The sequence below is a fragment of the Pyxicephalus adspersus genome, chromosome 7 (assembly GCF_032062135.1).
Source record: "Pyxicephalus adspersus chromosome 7, UCB_Pads_2.0, whole genome shotgun sequence".
Taxonomy (NCBI): domain Eukaryota; kingdom Metazoa; phylum Chordata; class Amphibia; order Anura; family Pyxicephalidae; genus Pyxicephalus; species Pyxicephalus adspersus.
This window is the reverse complement of record NC_092864.1, coordinates 53,467,386-53,484,637: the sequence shown is the minus strand read 5'-3', so window position 1 is coordinate 53,484,637 and position 17,252 is coordinate 53,467,386. Positions and strand designations below refer to the sequence as shown.

The window sequence follows — 17,252 nt, the reverse complement described above, 5'->3', positions numbered from 1 at the left end:
AGCTGCACATATAGTAAAAGAAGTGCTTTATATAACGGGTATTGCAAATGGAAAGATATTTATAACTACAAAACAAACAATGAATGCTAACGGAACAATGAAACATGCATTTAATGATGACCACTATAACCCGGACACAAGCCAAAACCACCTGCCTGCTGGTGAAACTGCCTCTGGCCTCGGTGGGAAGCAATAAACACTAGTTTTGGAAAGGGAGTAATCTCTGCATCTCTGTGGCGGAAGCGTCTACACACTGCTGTTCAGCCGAGTTATTTATAGAGTTCCCCACAGACTGGACATCACGTGCACCAAGATGGCATTTTAATAAGCCTTGCATCAAAATATAACCTGCTTTGTAATGCACAAGAAGCTTTTCATATATAGGGCACAGCTGGCATGCAATTGGATATAAGTGTAAAGTAATGCACACATGGCCCAAAAAGAAAACAATTGCAGATTTCTATTCTTAACTCTAACAAGCGTATATAAATCTCATTAGTATATATATTGGGATTATAATATATTTGAAAAAAGAAAAAGTGGCTGTGGTTTAGTTTACAATTAGATACATTACACCAGAAAGGTGCACAACAGATAATGTAATCATAGACAGAAACTGTTTATACTTGCTGCTGATTTATAACTTAACAAATGTCTGCCCTGCTTGTTAGGAGAAAGGAAGTAGTCTTAAAGGAGTTTAAAGGGAAACATATCAAATTTATTATCAAGCTTTTCAACACTGGAACATAAAAAGCACCTTTTACAACTACTCATGTAGCCCCATGCTTGAAGCAGTAATTTAACCCTTCCACGCACACTGAAGTGCAATCAAAGGATGAGGATCAGGGTTTGGCTTCATCTCCAGTTCAGTCAGTATCATAAGTAAATATTGTGTCCATTGTTATATGGGTGCACAAAAAAACAAAACAGTAAAGCTGTGTACACACTTCCAATTTTTGTCGTTGGAAAGGATCTTTCACGATCCTTTCCAACGACAAGGGAGTGCACGATGCATGAACGGTGGTGTACATACAGCACCGTTCATGCTCTATGGAGAGGGGAGGGGGAGAGCGACGGAGCGGCACCCTGCTGCGCGCTCTCCCCTTCCCTTTCATTAGGATCGGCTGTCGTCCATCGTCCGTGGATCCGGCAGGTCGGTCGTCCGGACGATGGACGACACCGACTGTACACACGGCAGATTTTCGCCCGATAATTGGCCGATGCCGATTATCGGGCGATAAAAATCTGACGTGTGTACGTAGCTTTAGTGTGTGCTTCATCACAAAAAAACCTGGTATCAGTGGGCTAAAATTATTATATTTGTAAGTTGAAATAAAGTTGCACGCAGATAAAGATATACACCAACCAGCCAAAAAATTTGAACACCTTGGCTAATATTGAGTAAGTTATCCTTGTACCATCAAAACAGTGCTGACACGATGAGGCATAGGTATCAGAAGACCTCTGAAGGTGCCCTTTAATATCTGACAACAAGACACTGCCAGTCCTATTTCTACAATTCATCCTGCCCTTAACTCGTCTGCAGGCAAATTAAGTACACAAACCTGGCCACCTATATGATTTAAAGGAAATAGTGATTCATCAAACCACACCACCATCTTGCAATGCTCCATTATTTGGTTCTCATACACACATGTTAAATGAAGATGAATTCAGGGGTCAACATGGACACTAATTCTGGTCTATGCAGCAAGCTGTATACTCCCTCTCCTTTTTCCCATTACCAGCATTACATTTTTCTGGTCTTCCGTGGGATCACACAAGATGGGCTAACCTCCTCAACCACACAGGAGCATCAGTAAGCCTTGGGTGCCTGTCACCTCGTCGCTGGTTCACAAGTTCCCCTTCCATTTTTTGGTAGGACCTGTCCACTTTATACACCCCAAAAGACCTGATTTTGTTGATACTCTGACCCAGTTGCTCAGATCATTATGCTTTGCCTATTTAGGCCTTAAAGAACAAACTATTCATTCATTGCCCACTTTAATTAGCCACTTAATAATGGTATATTGGGTATTTAGCTTCTGCGTAAAATAGCCATGTTTGTGCGCCTGTATGACTGTTGTTTAAACAAGTGGAAGGCTTCAGGAGCTGATCGTTCCAGCAGCCAGGTAGAAAAGGCACCTTCAATATTGGCAATTTATTAGTATGTGCTATATAGGTATTTGTTGGAATTTTCTAAATAAAAAAAACCTGAGTAAAACAACTACACCCAAAAAATATATCTCTCTGAATATTAAGGTGGGGAGACCTGCATGGGGAAATCTTTCCCTACACCTGCGATGGTTGTACAAGCTGAAAGCGTTCTCCTCCCCAGAATACATACCTGATGCCACATATCCTCTCAACTTTCCACCCAGCAGTGGATGGATTTTAAATGCTCAAAAGTGCTGCACCAGTTAATGTAAGTCTAGGACAGAAGTGTGCCATAACTTCCTATGTCATTATACCCAGATTTCAAGTGGTCAATGCAGTCGTTCAGTTCAAAAAGGCATTCGTTCTGAAAGAATAACTGGGTGAATCTGCACGGGACAGCACCAGAGAGATCGTAAGAATAGCAACCAGAGCTGCTTTATTGTTTTTACAGGGTGCTTTGGGATCTGTTTGTTTGTTTTTACCAAACCTGGAATTGCACTTTAACCTTTTTCTAAGTAAACCTGAAAAGGGACAAAAACTCACAAATGTTTCCTCATCTACTCCTTCAGGAAATGATGCCCAGCGCTCTGGAACGTTCAAGAAACATAGGCAAACTGTTTATGTGTGACAGAAGACATACGCCAACTAATTACTAAAGGGATGTTAATGCTCTGCTGAAACTTCAAAGCATATGAGGGAATAAAAGGAATACTTCTCAAAGCTTTCTTTACCCATTTAGGTTTGTGTTTTATTATAGTGCTGGTAAAACACCAAGTGTTATTTTCATGGCAGGCACAAATAAAAAAATTCAATAAAAATCCACCCACAATGATTATCTCACAGGTTACCACACCTAGAAGTAATCGCTTCAGGCTGGTGAAATATGCGAGCTGCAGTAGACATCCATGGAGTCAAGTAAGAAAACGTGCTGTTTAGGGCTATGTACACACGTCAGATAATACCAGCTATGGGCCTTGTCACTGATGAGAAACTGACATGTGTGCAGAGGTTGTCTGACGTCAGTCATGGATCCACCAGGATGGATCCATGAACAACAGAATATGGATTTGAATGGAATAGTTTCCAACGACAATAACCGAGCGTGTAGCCTAAGGTGGTGTTGTAATCATACTTTGTGAAATAAAAAATTTCACCTTATCTGTGTTAGATCATTGCTGCACATTAAAAAAAGTCAAAACTAGTCATGCTGGGGTACCATGCTGCAAACTAGACTTTTATTGTTTTACATTTACTTAATTAAATAAATTTAAATACAAGTACAAATACTTCAGCCATCCATCATAAAAACACACAAAAGTTTGATTTAGAATACTGAATAAATAAAATAAACTCCACTTCATTATCCCAAGAAAAGTAGAACAGAACTGCTTATACCAGATTTTAAAGAAAATGGCATTCTGCAAATTCTTTACAATTAAAAGAGGGAAAACGGGTGCAGGGGTGAGAAGGCAAAATCTATTTCCTGTACATAAGAATAGGAGGCTCAGTGAATTCTGGCTAATCAGAACATTTCAAAACTCATTTCAGTGATGCCATCCTGAAAAATATCTAAAAGAGGAACAAAACACAAAAAAAAACACCATGTTCATTATTGGCTATTCATGCTTATTTAAGATATGTAAAATGCTGCAATTGAGCAGCTGGGCATATTATTCAAGAAACTGTAAAAAGAATTCCACAGCAGTTTTTAACGGCTGACTGATACTGCAACACAAAGGGACAGTAAACAATCCTAAAGAGACACCTATAGTAAGGCAAGCAAACCAAATGCAGATACCGGATGCTCATACTGTTAAACTTTGTTATAAGTACAAGGGCCTATCTAAAATATATTTCAGATTACCAGCCCTGTAATACAATAGGTATATTATGTTTTCAGACTGGTAATAATTTAGGTATTTAAAACAAGCCCTTATCAATCCCTGTAGCTTGCAAGCACTGTATAGCACATCACTCATAAAAGCATTAAATCATTCAAGTCAGTTTTTCCAGCAACTTCAATCTCCCCCCTAAAACAACCGCTCTGTGGTTGCATAGGAGATTAGTAGTGAGCTGGCAGCCTTCTAGCTTTTAAGAGGTAGCTGCCTGTGTGAGATTGGGTGGAATGTAAAATTTGTGCTCTACTTTAACATCGCTAGATTTATCAAAGTGGGAACAGATTTTCACAAACTTTATTACCTTCATTAATGATTGCTACTGTATTCCTGGTGTATCACCATTATTGAAAAGTAGCAAACACCTCTGATCCCTATTGTAACTCCCTCAGACAAGGTTTTTTTTTGTTAGCATTGTGTGAGCATTGGTTAGAGCGAGTTTTTTTTTTTTTTTTACCAATTTTCGTATTCTTGTTTGTAAAACTAAATGTCACTTTACTTTAGTTGAACTTTAAGCAGCACCTTTATTGGTACTTAGAAGACATCTGTACATCATAGCTCATGCCAAGACCAGGGCTGCGGAAACACTGTTTCCAGCAATGCAAATTTACAATCTTTCATGATCGTTTCCAATGATAGATAATCAAACAAGGCAAGTATCTTGCACCTTTGTAGATAACCCCCCACCCCACATTCTGAAGTATTTTTGTACCGTTTTGCAAATTGAACAAGATTAGGCTGATGAATTGGAGGAAGGAATAGAAAGTCAGAGACAGAAATATTGCAGGGATTATGCTTTTGTGATTTAGGCCTATTGTTTCTTTTTAACATAAAGGTGTATAATTACAGCATATGGGTGCGCGTAATATATATATATATATATATATATATATATATATAATACATCCAGTCACAACATACCGCCATTTAAAACCTATTTATATATTGAAATGTAGTAAAACGACCCAACGTCACCAACGTCCACAGAGACTAGGACACCACAAGGTAGGAGAAGGAACACAATGGAAAAGCTTTTAGGTGCCTGCTCTGCTGCAATAAAACATGTGTGGAAGGGGATTTCACCTGGACCCAAAGGAAGAACCTTTCTGAGTCATCTTTCTCCCCTAGCACAGTGCTGATCAAAACGCTAAGAAATGAAAGCTGTAGGTACCAGCAATTACAAAAATCAAGCAGATGGTTACCAAAAACAAAAAAGAAAAAGAACTAGCCACATTTTCCCAAGCAACCAATCAACATTCTATTTAATTGTGTAATATGATTTAGAAACAAATATATTTCCATTTGCTCGATATAAGACACAACTAACGGTGCTTCTTTCAAACATGTCACATCATAAGGCTCAGTTTGTTTGGCACATTGCTTCACACATTATCAATCAACCATTGCACAGTAATTATGTACACATAGTAGAGGTGAAAAGAGTAAAGTACATTTGCTTAAATGAGATAAAGTTGCTATACAAAACACGGTCCTTAAGAATGATAAGTGGCTGTACAAACTTGTAAGTAAAGCTGCGTACACACCTGCAATTTTTCTCGTTGGAAAGGATCTTTCACGATCCTTTCCAACGAGAAAAGACTGCACGATGCATGAACGATGCTGTACATACAGCACCGTTCATGCTCTATGGAGAGGGGAGGGGGAGAGCGACGGAGCGGCACCCTGCTGCGCGCTCTCCCCTTCCCTTTCATTAGGATCGGTCGTCGTCCATCGTCCATGGATCCGCCAGGACGGTCGTCGGACTATGGACGACGACCAACTGTACAGACGGCAGATTTTCGCCCGATAATTGGCCGATACCGATTATCGGGCGAGAAAAATTTGCCGTGTGTACGCAGCTTAAGTGGCATCCGAACCGACTCATGTCAGATTTATCAAGTGGCTACATGTAAAATGGTGCAATAAAGCTACCTAAAATGAATGTAACATGTATACCTGACCAAACCTGGTAAAAATTGTGGTTGCTCTATGTGATGCAAGACAAATGGGGAGAAAATATGGAAAGTAAGACACAGAAATATATCCAACACACGTTTTTTCTTTATTGGTTGGAGTTTTGGAAATAAGCTTTACAACTTGGTCCAAAAAACTAATGTACACTGGTTGCATTAAACTGGCCCCTGCAATGAGAGGGCCCTGAAAGGGCTTTCTATTCACATGCCATAAAATGCCACTGTTGTGCATTGCAAAAGGTGGTAAATGTGCTGGAAATTTTTAGTGTTGCATTTGTTCCAAAAATTGCCCATTCTATTGATATTCTTGCTTTTCTTAAGCAAACATTGTCAATGGCCCTCAGGAGCTCGGTACTGTGGGTGTAACTGCCCCTTTAAATATGTGGACTGGAGACTGTTGCCGATGTACCCTCACCATGATTTTCATACATGTGAGGTGGAACCAAAGAACACCAAAACCTTCTAATTTATCACAAAAATGTAACTTATGTTTATTATTTTTTTACATGCTGCCTAGCGGCTGTCTTATAGAACAACTCACTAGAATCCAGTTTCACATGTGGATGTACTAATAAATAGATTTCTTCTATGAATCCTGTCAAAACCAATTTGTAAGTAAATGCAGTAAAATAAAGGTCCCCCCTTTTATTTTGGGTAATTTCTTAGCAAAATGATCACTGACCTTGCCACACAAGTGCTAATTGATGCTCAAATTGCACACTTCCAAAATACGGGGTTTGATTTAGTTAAAAACAAAAAAATCACGTCCAACAATGTTCTGAACCTGGGCAGAAAAGGTGCAAACAAAAAGCAACCTCCTCAAAAAAAAAATGCATTTTTGTGACGAGGCTCAAAAAAAACAGACAAACTAAATGTGAGATTAGTGTATGATTAGTGGCTGCAGTTATCCTCCTACATAAAACAAACTTTAAATCACAGAAATTAAATATAAATCATGAGCATCTTTGGAAGTGGGTGTAATTAGTCTTGTAATGAAAATATAATGCAGATGAGGGGGTGTAGGGAAAGGAAACAGTTACAGGCCAATGATCCGTATCTCCCGACCAGAGCCTGTGTTTCACTAAGCCAGGCAGACAAGAAGACAGGAAGGTTATGCTTTGCTGTGAAAACCACACACATTTCCTCCCAACTATTTATCTGAGACCAACAGAAAATTCCACAAGCGATGTGTCTGAAATGTGCACACTGAGCCACTTAATGGGGGGCCCAGCATTCCAAGCCAGGCACAGCTTCTCTCACATGTGGGCATGAGTGACGTTAGCAAAGATAGCCTCAGAAACATTGCCATACAAAAAAACTCAACATGTGAGTCCCCTGTACAATACATCATTTAACCAACACTATATACTAAAATTGCAAAGCTGGCGCTTCCCCCCTTTAAATAGAAGCTTACAAGCTAATTTTGTTACATAAATTACAGGAAAGGCCTGTCCTAAATTATGCCAATTCAAAGCGGCAATTCCTGTAAGATTGTAAATCCCACTCTTACTACACTGTAGGCTTCTTTTTAGGATGTATTCTCCCTTATTCTCTTCTATACCACACAAAAAGAGAATCTGGTTGCTTTAGGGAGTCAATGGCAAAATGTATCCTCAGATACTTTAAAAATATGGCCCATTGCCAGAGATCCAATTCAAGCATTTAAAATGTTATAACGATTCACAAAAATTACAAACTCTCAATGCTAATGTTAAAAGGAACTTTAAATTAAAAGGAATAAAATACAATTACGTCCCTTCAGCTCTATTAACGTGTACAGTCAAAACTTTACTGACTCCACCATCATACCCGGAATTGGGCAGGTACCTACGTTCCAGGAAGTCTAGGAGAGTGTACATTGATTGGTGGCACAATGATTGGAGATAGAACAGTATTAAAAAGGTCGCAAAACACAGGTCTAAATTCATCACACACACACACACACACACACACACACACACACACATCTCACTAACACCATATTTCTGTGACAAGCCCAGTGTTGTCATGTTCTAATATCATAACAATTCCCTGATCTGATCACAATGCCATTATGACCATGCAATTCTGCATAGATTATTCTCTTAAAATGCCCCTTTTTAAGTGCACCTTGCTTTAAAACCTAGTTATAAATACTTTATATTTTTTGCTTGCTGTATTTGGTGTGTTATTGTGGTCCCTGACTTATTGTGTCCCTGTATCTTTAAGGTGGCCTTCAGCCCTAACGGATATAATTTAATAATTATGTTATGTTCCAATAAGCTTATATAGGTTGTAGTCGGTGAACACACTTCACAGATGGTCTTGATAGCGGTGAGCAGTGAGCTTGAACACACTCTTTTGGCCAATAAACTAAAGTCAAGTGCCTACCTTAAAAAAACCTCACCCAAAAATTGGAAAACCAGCAAAAAAAAAAATTTTGGCCAGGAGGTTGCCACTTCCTTGTTTTATAATTTGCCACTACCAGATATTTCTAAAGACCTCTTTTTAAGGATTTTTAGGGGGAAATTGCTATCCCTGGAGTACAATTTGACCTCAAATTGCTGTAATAAAAAAAAAAAAAAAATTAGGCTCAGTCATTACTTCTTTGTGCTTGCAGACATAATGGGCATTGCATCTGGTATCCCTATGATATAACCTTAATAGATGGCTCCCTGGGTAGATACACAGCTGCAATCTGCAGGATACCCAACTAGATATTACACTTTGGTCTAATTTACTGCCCATCACTTTGCTAAATTTAGATGTTTAAACACTAACCAAAGACATGGCAAAACAATGGAACTGGGGTCCCAATTAGCAGTGACTGGGTAAGAGTCCTGCCAAGGTCTCACTCTTTAATAATAATGATCGCCTTGTAGTAATTAGAAAATCTTGTTCCAACATAGACACAGGGATTGGGGGTAAAGACCGAATTGGAGCACAGAGCATCCTGGGATGCTCCAATCTCGAGCATACACAGAAAGGCCTTTTCCAGGCACTGCATAATAAGGATAAATCTCACGCATTTACAGTGAGACTGTCAGTCTTTTTTTTCACATTTACAGCAGGATACATGACCAAATCTTGCCCCTGAACAGTGCCAGACCGGGTGACACAAGAAGAAGAAAGAAGATGCTGGCGCCAAATGACGAGGGAAGAATCCAGGAACTCGAAGGACAGAATGGGGGCCAGCTATGGAGGAATCAAGGGCTCTGCAGAAATAAAGGAAAGTCTGACCTTACCCAAGGGTTGGTATTTTTACTGCTGCCATCGAAACTAAAAGATGGGTGGTATTACTGTGACCACTAATGATTTTACTCCCACATTCTGCTCAGTTTATGCTGAGACATATAATGTAGCAGGACCAACACTTTCAGATGTTAAAAGGAGTTGGCTGTAACATATTTAACACAATGGCCAAAACAATGAACCACGTGCTGCTTTCATGCAGACCTCTCAAGGTATTGGAGGGAAACGTCAACCTCTTATAATTTTTTAATATCACCACTGATATAACCTATGAAAAATCCATAAAAATATATTAAATGTTTAAGATCACCTAAAAAGTTGCTTGCAGTGGTGTGAACATGATTCTGCTGAAACCACTGGTCCCCGAAGGCACAGGCCTAGATTCCTATAGGCAGTCTGTTCCAACCATCTAAAAACAAACAATGGAAACAAGGGAAATTCTGACCAATCTGGTGCTTGTAGTAGCTCTAAACCTTGTACAATTTTACTACTAAGAAATAGGCAATTCCATGTAGGCCTTGCTCACACAAACAGCAACTTATATTAAAGCCATTTATGCAGCTTTTGGAAACTTTCAGCATTGCATTTGTAGAGATTCTGGCAAGCTTTAGGCAGTTTTGTTAAAGGCTTTACAGAACTTTTCTCCATTTATGCAGCTTTTGGAAACTTTCAGCATTGCATTTGTAGAGATTCTGGCAAGCTTTAGGCAGTTTTGTTAAAGGCTTTACAGAACTTTTCTGTAAGGGGAGACACACAAAAGTTAGTTTCTGCAGCAGCCAACACCTGATAGACTCCATCATCCAAAATACTGCTCTGTCCTTCCTGAGCAGATGTATGAAACTGACAATAATAATCTCGCATAGCTTTTAAATACAGGAAATATAAATGAAAACAAGCAATGTAAGAGGCATTCTTCCCATTACCCACTAATGTACTGTAAATATATATCATTATATAGTAATAATAGGAGGAGTTCCCTGAAGACGTAAAAGTTATTTAAAGGGTTCCTTCAAGTTCAAAAGGTTGAGAAAGTCCTTCCTAAAGCATGTAATGTTAATGTGATCAGTGTTCTCTCCAGTCTTTTTTAAAGCTGGGTGGAAAGAATCTGTGAGTTGTCGAAAAGTAGGCGGGACAACACATGACAAATTTAATGTTTCCAGTTTTTGTCACCATAGGAATCCAGCAACCCTAAAGTCCTATTAGCTTTCTACTGCCCCCGTCCCCCTATATTTTCTGTTCCCATTTTCTAATGGCCATCCTCTTCATGTGTTCCATTTTCATTTATCTGTGTTATGCCTCAACTATTATGCGCCAGTGCCCTTGTACTGTGACCCAACTTATCTGTCAAAACCCGAAAACAGCTGGGTGGTTACTGAAAAGTGCCAGGTATTACATCTGGCTAAGAGGTGTTGGCAAGAACACTGAAGATATATTAAGTAATATATATAATTATTTTTGCAAATCTAGCCACTACTCTGACTTCTCATATTCGATACATTAGCAATGTTTTGTGGGCTAATTAGATTAAAAAAATCTGTTAAAAATGGTTTATAAAATCGGAAGGGGGGGGGGGCGCAAAATGGCACTTTGTCACTGTAAAGAACAAATTATCCTGTCATTACCTATGCAAAATCATTTTTACTGGAAAATTTTAAACAAGATTTAAATAAGAAAAACAGAACAATCAAAACCCCTTGTCAACACTGGCACCTGCAGTGAGTGTGTTAGGATAAACTAGAGTGCTAATCAATGTCTTCTTCTACATTTTGTTCTCTGCATGGCATCTTACATGTTGAAAAGATTTTGGAAGCGTGAGCTTTGTGATCCTACCATTAAATTACTGGCAGCTTTTCTTGCTCATGTGACAGAACCATTAAGCTTATACTGGAAATTTATAGCAGAGCACTTTCAGACTCAAGAGAAATTGTGTGCCAAGATGCTACATGTAGCTCATTTACCTTGTGTATAATACATTAGCACACTTGGCTGACACCCTGCCAGCAGATTATAGTTTAACTAGTGTACCGGCAACAGTTCTATTCGAATTACCGAGCTTCCGATTAAGTCACATGCAATGCACAAAAGCACCAGTCTGACATCAACCTTAGCCAACATGTTTTAAAAATAGTGACTAACAAAAGATTTGGTGTCACTTCTGTGATGTACAGTACTCAGCAACTTCAGGTTCCGCCTCAGTGATTTACACACAAACCACAGACACGCTGTTGTTTGACCTGAGGAAACACTGTGGTTTTTCTCTAGTAGACACTGTGGTTGCAAAAAAGCCCAAGTGTAACGCAAATCCCCAGAGACCATAGCTAACTCCTCGGCCACACTTCAGGCACCATTCACTGCACATGTAAGTACCTTTCATATTTAAAGTTGCATCCTCATAAGTCACAATCCGAAATCAGCAAAACCATTATTAGGAGCTTTTGATGCAAGGATCCACTGTAAACATTGGTAAGTGACATGCCATTAGTACATGTGCTAGTATTAAACAATAAAAAATGTGAAATGCATGTTACGTACAGATCTCTGGCTTTAATATATACATTTATTCTGCATTTATTCCCTTCACAAAGATAATACCTACAAATCAGCCTTGAATGTAAGAATAGGGCTTTTACAAAACAAAAGTTTTGCTGAGAGAAACAATCTTTTTGCTTAACGAAAGGCAAAAAATATAATTACAGCCTAATGTCATTATACTTGAAAAACACCGACTGGCAGCTTTAGTTACAGCACTTTGAACAAGGGTTTGTACCTTTTTTATAGCCATCTGCACAATTCATACAAAGACACACACACACTATAAACTACAACTCCATCTTTAGATAAACTGAAAAAGATCACAAAACCAAAAGATTGAAACAGATCCTAATGCAAAACATGAATAACTATACTCTTCTATGTCCGTCTTCTACCATTACATGACTATTAATTATTTTAACTTTTTACATAGCATCAACATACTACATTCCTGTCATTACCAGTCCCTCAGAATCTACAAATCCTACCACAGTCATGACTAACACAGGCAAATATTTTTTTTTGAGGACAATTACCTAGCTGAATTACATCTGCCTAATGGAACATCCCATACAGGGAGTGCCATTTACATTTCTTTAAAAAAACTGGGGAGCAAAGGATGTACAGTATGCATTTCCTGTCCAGGCTTTAAACTTAAGGAAAAAGCAACTAGTTATCTTTGTAACATTTACAAATAGTTATGTACAAGTGTACACAAATATGATTAATATCAATGTATAATGAATGAAACAATATAATATGCTAAAAGGTTTTTCAGAACCTGTAGAAGAAGATCTTTTAGCATCGTGTTCTTACATGCATGGTATGGCGTAAAGATGTAGGAGGTGGAACCATTACAATTAATCACCACACAAAGAAAAGAAGCTCTAGCTGGAAACAACACATCAAACCTACTAAAACATTTATGCCTCACCATTAGCAGGAGACTAGGGAGCACAGAGAGGAGGCTGCAAAGCTAATATTTCTGTCGATAGGAAAACGATAGGTCCTTCCATCCCCACCCTGAGCTTCCAGGAACTGCTCCTTACCCAACACTCACTACAAAACAAACATGATTTGCTGCAACACTCATTCTTCTCATGCATGACAACAGATTTAAAAAGTTCAGGCTATTAGAAAAATATATTGCAAATGCAAAAATTGCCACATCGCTGGATAATGCATTTACAGTACACGCTTTCAACAGATTATCTAATTACTTGTTTTAGAATAGATTCCCTTTTTTAATCACAAAAGACCCCAACACAACACTGATGAGTGATTTCATTGCATGCCAAAGATTAGTGTCAATGTCTAGGAACAGGGTGGAGCCCTATCTGTTAACCTCTTAGTGACATGGACTGAAAAGGTGAGCTGAATGGCTTTGACATGTGAAACAGCATGGTTTGCTCCGTGAAGTGGTAAAGCAGGGGTTACAAGCCAGAGAGTGTGGCTCTCACATATCCAATAGGTGTGTATTTCATTATGGGTCACACACATTGGGCATTGACATAGTATTGTACTTTATTCCCTCCCCAAAGAAAACAACAACATACATAAAACAATATGTATCTACACGTGAAACAATGCAAAATGCTGTATGTAATGAGGGTACATTTGTGATCTATACAAACGCATGAACAGTGGATACAGGAGACAGGGAAGTATGTAATTAAAGCATGCACATGAATCAAATTTTACTACTCAGACAGTTAAAGCAATTCATTATTCATAAAAAATGCATTCTAAATATTGCACTTTACAGCCTAAATGAAAAAGATTGATGGACTTACAGATGGTCAACATACAGTCCGGTTGTCCTCCTATTTCCAGCAGATCCAGGAAAAAGGCGCAAGACTTGTGCAGAGAATCCAGAACATGTAAAATAATGTGGGTGAAATAAATCCGTGCAGGAGTAGAGCTGCCTCCTGCTGAGCTGTGGAGAAGTGTGTGTTGCACAACGCCAAGCAGCTTGATTTGCTGGCTGGGTGAGGGGGCTGGACAGTTCTGTACATAGGACACCAAACACAAGTAAGCCTCAACAGCTGGGAGACCAAACAAAGCACCATACCATGCTGGAATAGCACAGATCCTGCAAACATTCACCACTGCTGCTTGCTTGAAGAAGCTGGCTAAGTGTACAAAAATACAGAATAACACAGATGAAAAATAAGCCACAGCCAAATATACCTCCTCTAAAGACAGCTTCTGAACACAGACATAACAGGCATTACAGGTTATCTTCTCTCTATATACCAACACAGGACAGCGGCGAATGCATGTTTGCAGCTGCAACACTACATGATGTGCAATAACACAGAGACACAAGGCAGAATGGGTACTGCAAGGAGTCAATACAGAGCAGATGTGAGTATGTCCAGAAAGCCTTCCTCATAGCAGCCTGTAGTGCTGAAGATTAACAGCTGCTAGCTGCATTTCCCTCCAATTGAACAGCAGCTGCTCTTCTGACAGCCCCATTTTTAGAAATGAGGAGGTGGATGCTGGTAACAACTGCTATCTAATCCTGCTTTGCACAGATCAATTACCTGAAAAACAGTCCCTTCATTGTCTACAACACCCGCCTATAAATATCACAAAACACAAACAAGCTGAAATAAAAGCCTTCAGGTATTCTATATACCTTTTCCAGTAGTATAACAAATTCAATGGCATCTAATCCCTAGAAGGCCTCTATTTTAGAAGGCTCGGTGTGTAAATAACACACAAAGCTGCTTATAGGTGAACCAGATCCTGTAATGCTTTGTTAGTCCGCACGGGACAAACTACTTAATAGTAACCACACCCATATGAAAGTAATCAATATGATACAACATGAACAATCTCCAGCTTTTAACACAATGAGGGCCCACTCCTGTAATCCATGCTTTATCCTGTAATAACCAATATACTTCTAAACACAGCAATCAATGTGTGAGAGGTGCAGGTCACACCACCTTGCATATTGAAAAGCTTCCTGAAATCATTGATCTTTATGGCTAATTACTATAAAGATAACAAAGGGTGACATTTAAATCAGCATGAAATAACCATCAATCTAAACAAGTCCAAAAAATGGACATTTTATTGTCTTTATCCCACATACCAGATAAAACCATCCATACATTGACATGTGCTGTCCAAAACACAGAATGCTATAGTTCATATAACTTGGCAAAAATGTGGATTTAAAAGGTTTTCAAATCAATAACTAGTTGTAAAAGTCATTTATGTTTATTATTATTAAGAAAGGGTGCAAGAAATAAGACTGGAGCTTTATACATATTTAGATCATTTATCGGCACTCACTGTCTAACATTACCCTAAAACATGAAAAGTAAAATCAGATTAGCTACTTTTACAAATTCAGCTCAATCATACCTGTAAAGACCAAAACCATTTTTAATAATTTCAATAATTATTTATTATTTGTTTATTTGAAGATTTGTCATAGCAATATATCATTTTTGAGGGACAAATATATTTTGCAAATACTGTGAATGTAATGTGGGATGTAATAAGACCTAGTTATACTCACCTGTCCCCAATTCCATGTCAGACACTGCCATTCTCTTCCTTTTTTTTCATTTTGATCTTTAGCCATCTTGATTAGCCAGGCCGGGATGACGTAACTCCTGTGCAGGTACATGGGAGTACATTCAGTACTGGTAACCGCAGGGGATGCCAGGATGTTTGGGGAATCCTAGCAACCCAAGCACATCTTGGTTATTTTTACATCGATCAGCCAGGTAAAGATAACTTATTGAAAAACAGACGTCGTCTGTCCCTTTACCTAAAAAAATACTTTGCCAATTTGCAAATTTTTTAAAGAGGAACTTTACTGTTTGTAGCAACCCTCCCAATGAATGAGAGCGTAAAGCCTCCTGGGATATCTACGTCAGGCAACCCAGGAGGCTCTTGGGCGTTCCTTCTGCACATGCCCGAGCATCACAGGCATGCGCAGAAGGAGCCTTTCTGCGCAAAGAGAAACATTTGCCGATCTCACGCATGAGCAGTTCACCCGATCTTGCGCCTGGGTCAGGTGACGTAGGATGAAGTACAGGAAGAAGAAGAGCAGATGACAGTGCCCAAAGCGTCGGCTTCAGGACGACGCGGGACCAGATGCAGTACACCCCCGGAGGAATCAGACTACCCTGCGGAACTGGTGTTTTTTTTTTTTTTTGCTGGTTTGAGTTTAGTTCCTCTTTAAAGCAAAACTATGTCCCACTTCATAACATTTTGGATCAAATGAAAGAGACGATGTTCTTTTTTTGCAATAAGTATTCTTCGCTGCTTGATCACTCACTGTGGAAATGGTGCCTTTTTTTTTTTTACATACCTATACAGTAAGAATACATTATAATAGTTAGTTGTTTGCTAAACCCAAAGCATAGGGGACAGTGCGTAAATATATTTCATTCTTTATGTGTTAAATGTTTTTTTTGAAAATTAAGTTATATTTGCCTTGCTTTATGGTACATATTACTTTTTAATGTGGTTTGTATAAAAGCTGCTGTGTTTTGCATTCATTCAGCTTTTTATTCCCTTTCATTTTTGACCTATTAATGATTTTATGGCAGCGTAAAACACTGAACAATGATAGTCCATAAATTATTAATGATACTACTAACATCTGCAAGCATATGTAAGCAGAGTTTATAGCGATGGTCTATGAGGAACCTCCAATCCTCACTTGGTTGATGTCTGTTGCAGCTGTTTGCCAGCTGTTAACTAGCAAAGAAAAGCTCACCAGCAGGAGGTCAATTTGTTTCTCTCTACAAGGACCAAGAATTATTCTAACCACATCTTGAAACACATTGATTAACTATTTCTAGATTGGTTCGAGCTAAAAGGAAACACTTTGTAATATTTGCTTAAAACTGGAAAGCTTTAAAACAATATTAACACAGATGTCTAATGTGGTTATGACATGGATTTAGGAACAGAGTATAAATTCATTTTATGTGTCCCTACACAAGAAAGGCTTTCATTTCCAATCAGATTAAACAATCGGATCTTAACTGAACCCGAAAGAAACGTTAGGAGCAAACCAACTGTATAAAGATTTCTTTGTGGTTTGAAAGTACAGATTTTGTATTATATTTTGCAATGGGGGGTAGAATCCGGTGCAGGTATTTAGAACTTCCACCCAATTTATTACCAAATGGTCGGTCAAGTGCAAAGTTGACAACAGATCAACATGTGTACTAGGCGTTAGAGCAGTATATTTCAAGTAGGGTTCCTCTACAGTTTGCTAGGGGTATCCTGAGCAGTTTTGTACCTCTTAGGTCAGTTTAACTGACACCAATTAACTTTTTGGCAATCTGTAACAATGACATTCTTCCCAGGGGCCAGCAATGTAAGATTCATTTTTCCTATTGACCACCTAGCCCAGGGGTCTGCAACCTGTGGCTCCGGAGCCGCATGCGGCTCTTCAGCCTCCTTGTTGTGGCTCCCTTCGGCTGCC

General features: G+C 38.8%; 1 protein-coding gene across 5 annotated transcripts in view; it reads right to left on the bottom strand.

Moving 5' to 3' along the window:
- HDAC4 (histone deacetylase 4) overlaps positions 1–17,252 on the bottom strand; it is a 103,290-nt gene that overhangs the window by 35,485 nt on the left and 50,553 nt on the right. The window contains exons 1-2 of one of the 5 annotated variants that reach the window (XM_072418478.1): positions 15,324–15,689; positions 13,582–13,920 (exon numbers count right to left, since the gene is read on the bottom strand). The exons of 2 other annotated variants lie outside the window; for them this stretch is intronic. In XM_072418478.1, coding sequence (XP_072274579.1) covers positions 13,582–13,920; positions 15,324–15,354 — 370 coding nt within the window. In that variant the 5' untranslated portion in view covers positions 15,355–15,689. Of the gene's footprint in view, positions 1–9,566; positions 9,644–13,581; positions 13,921–15,323; positions 15,690–17,252 lie in introns of those variants that run through there. 2 more of the 5 variants (XM_072418479.1, XM_072418483.1) reach the window with 2 other exon arrangements.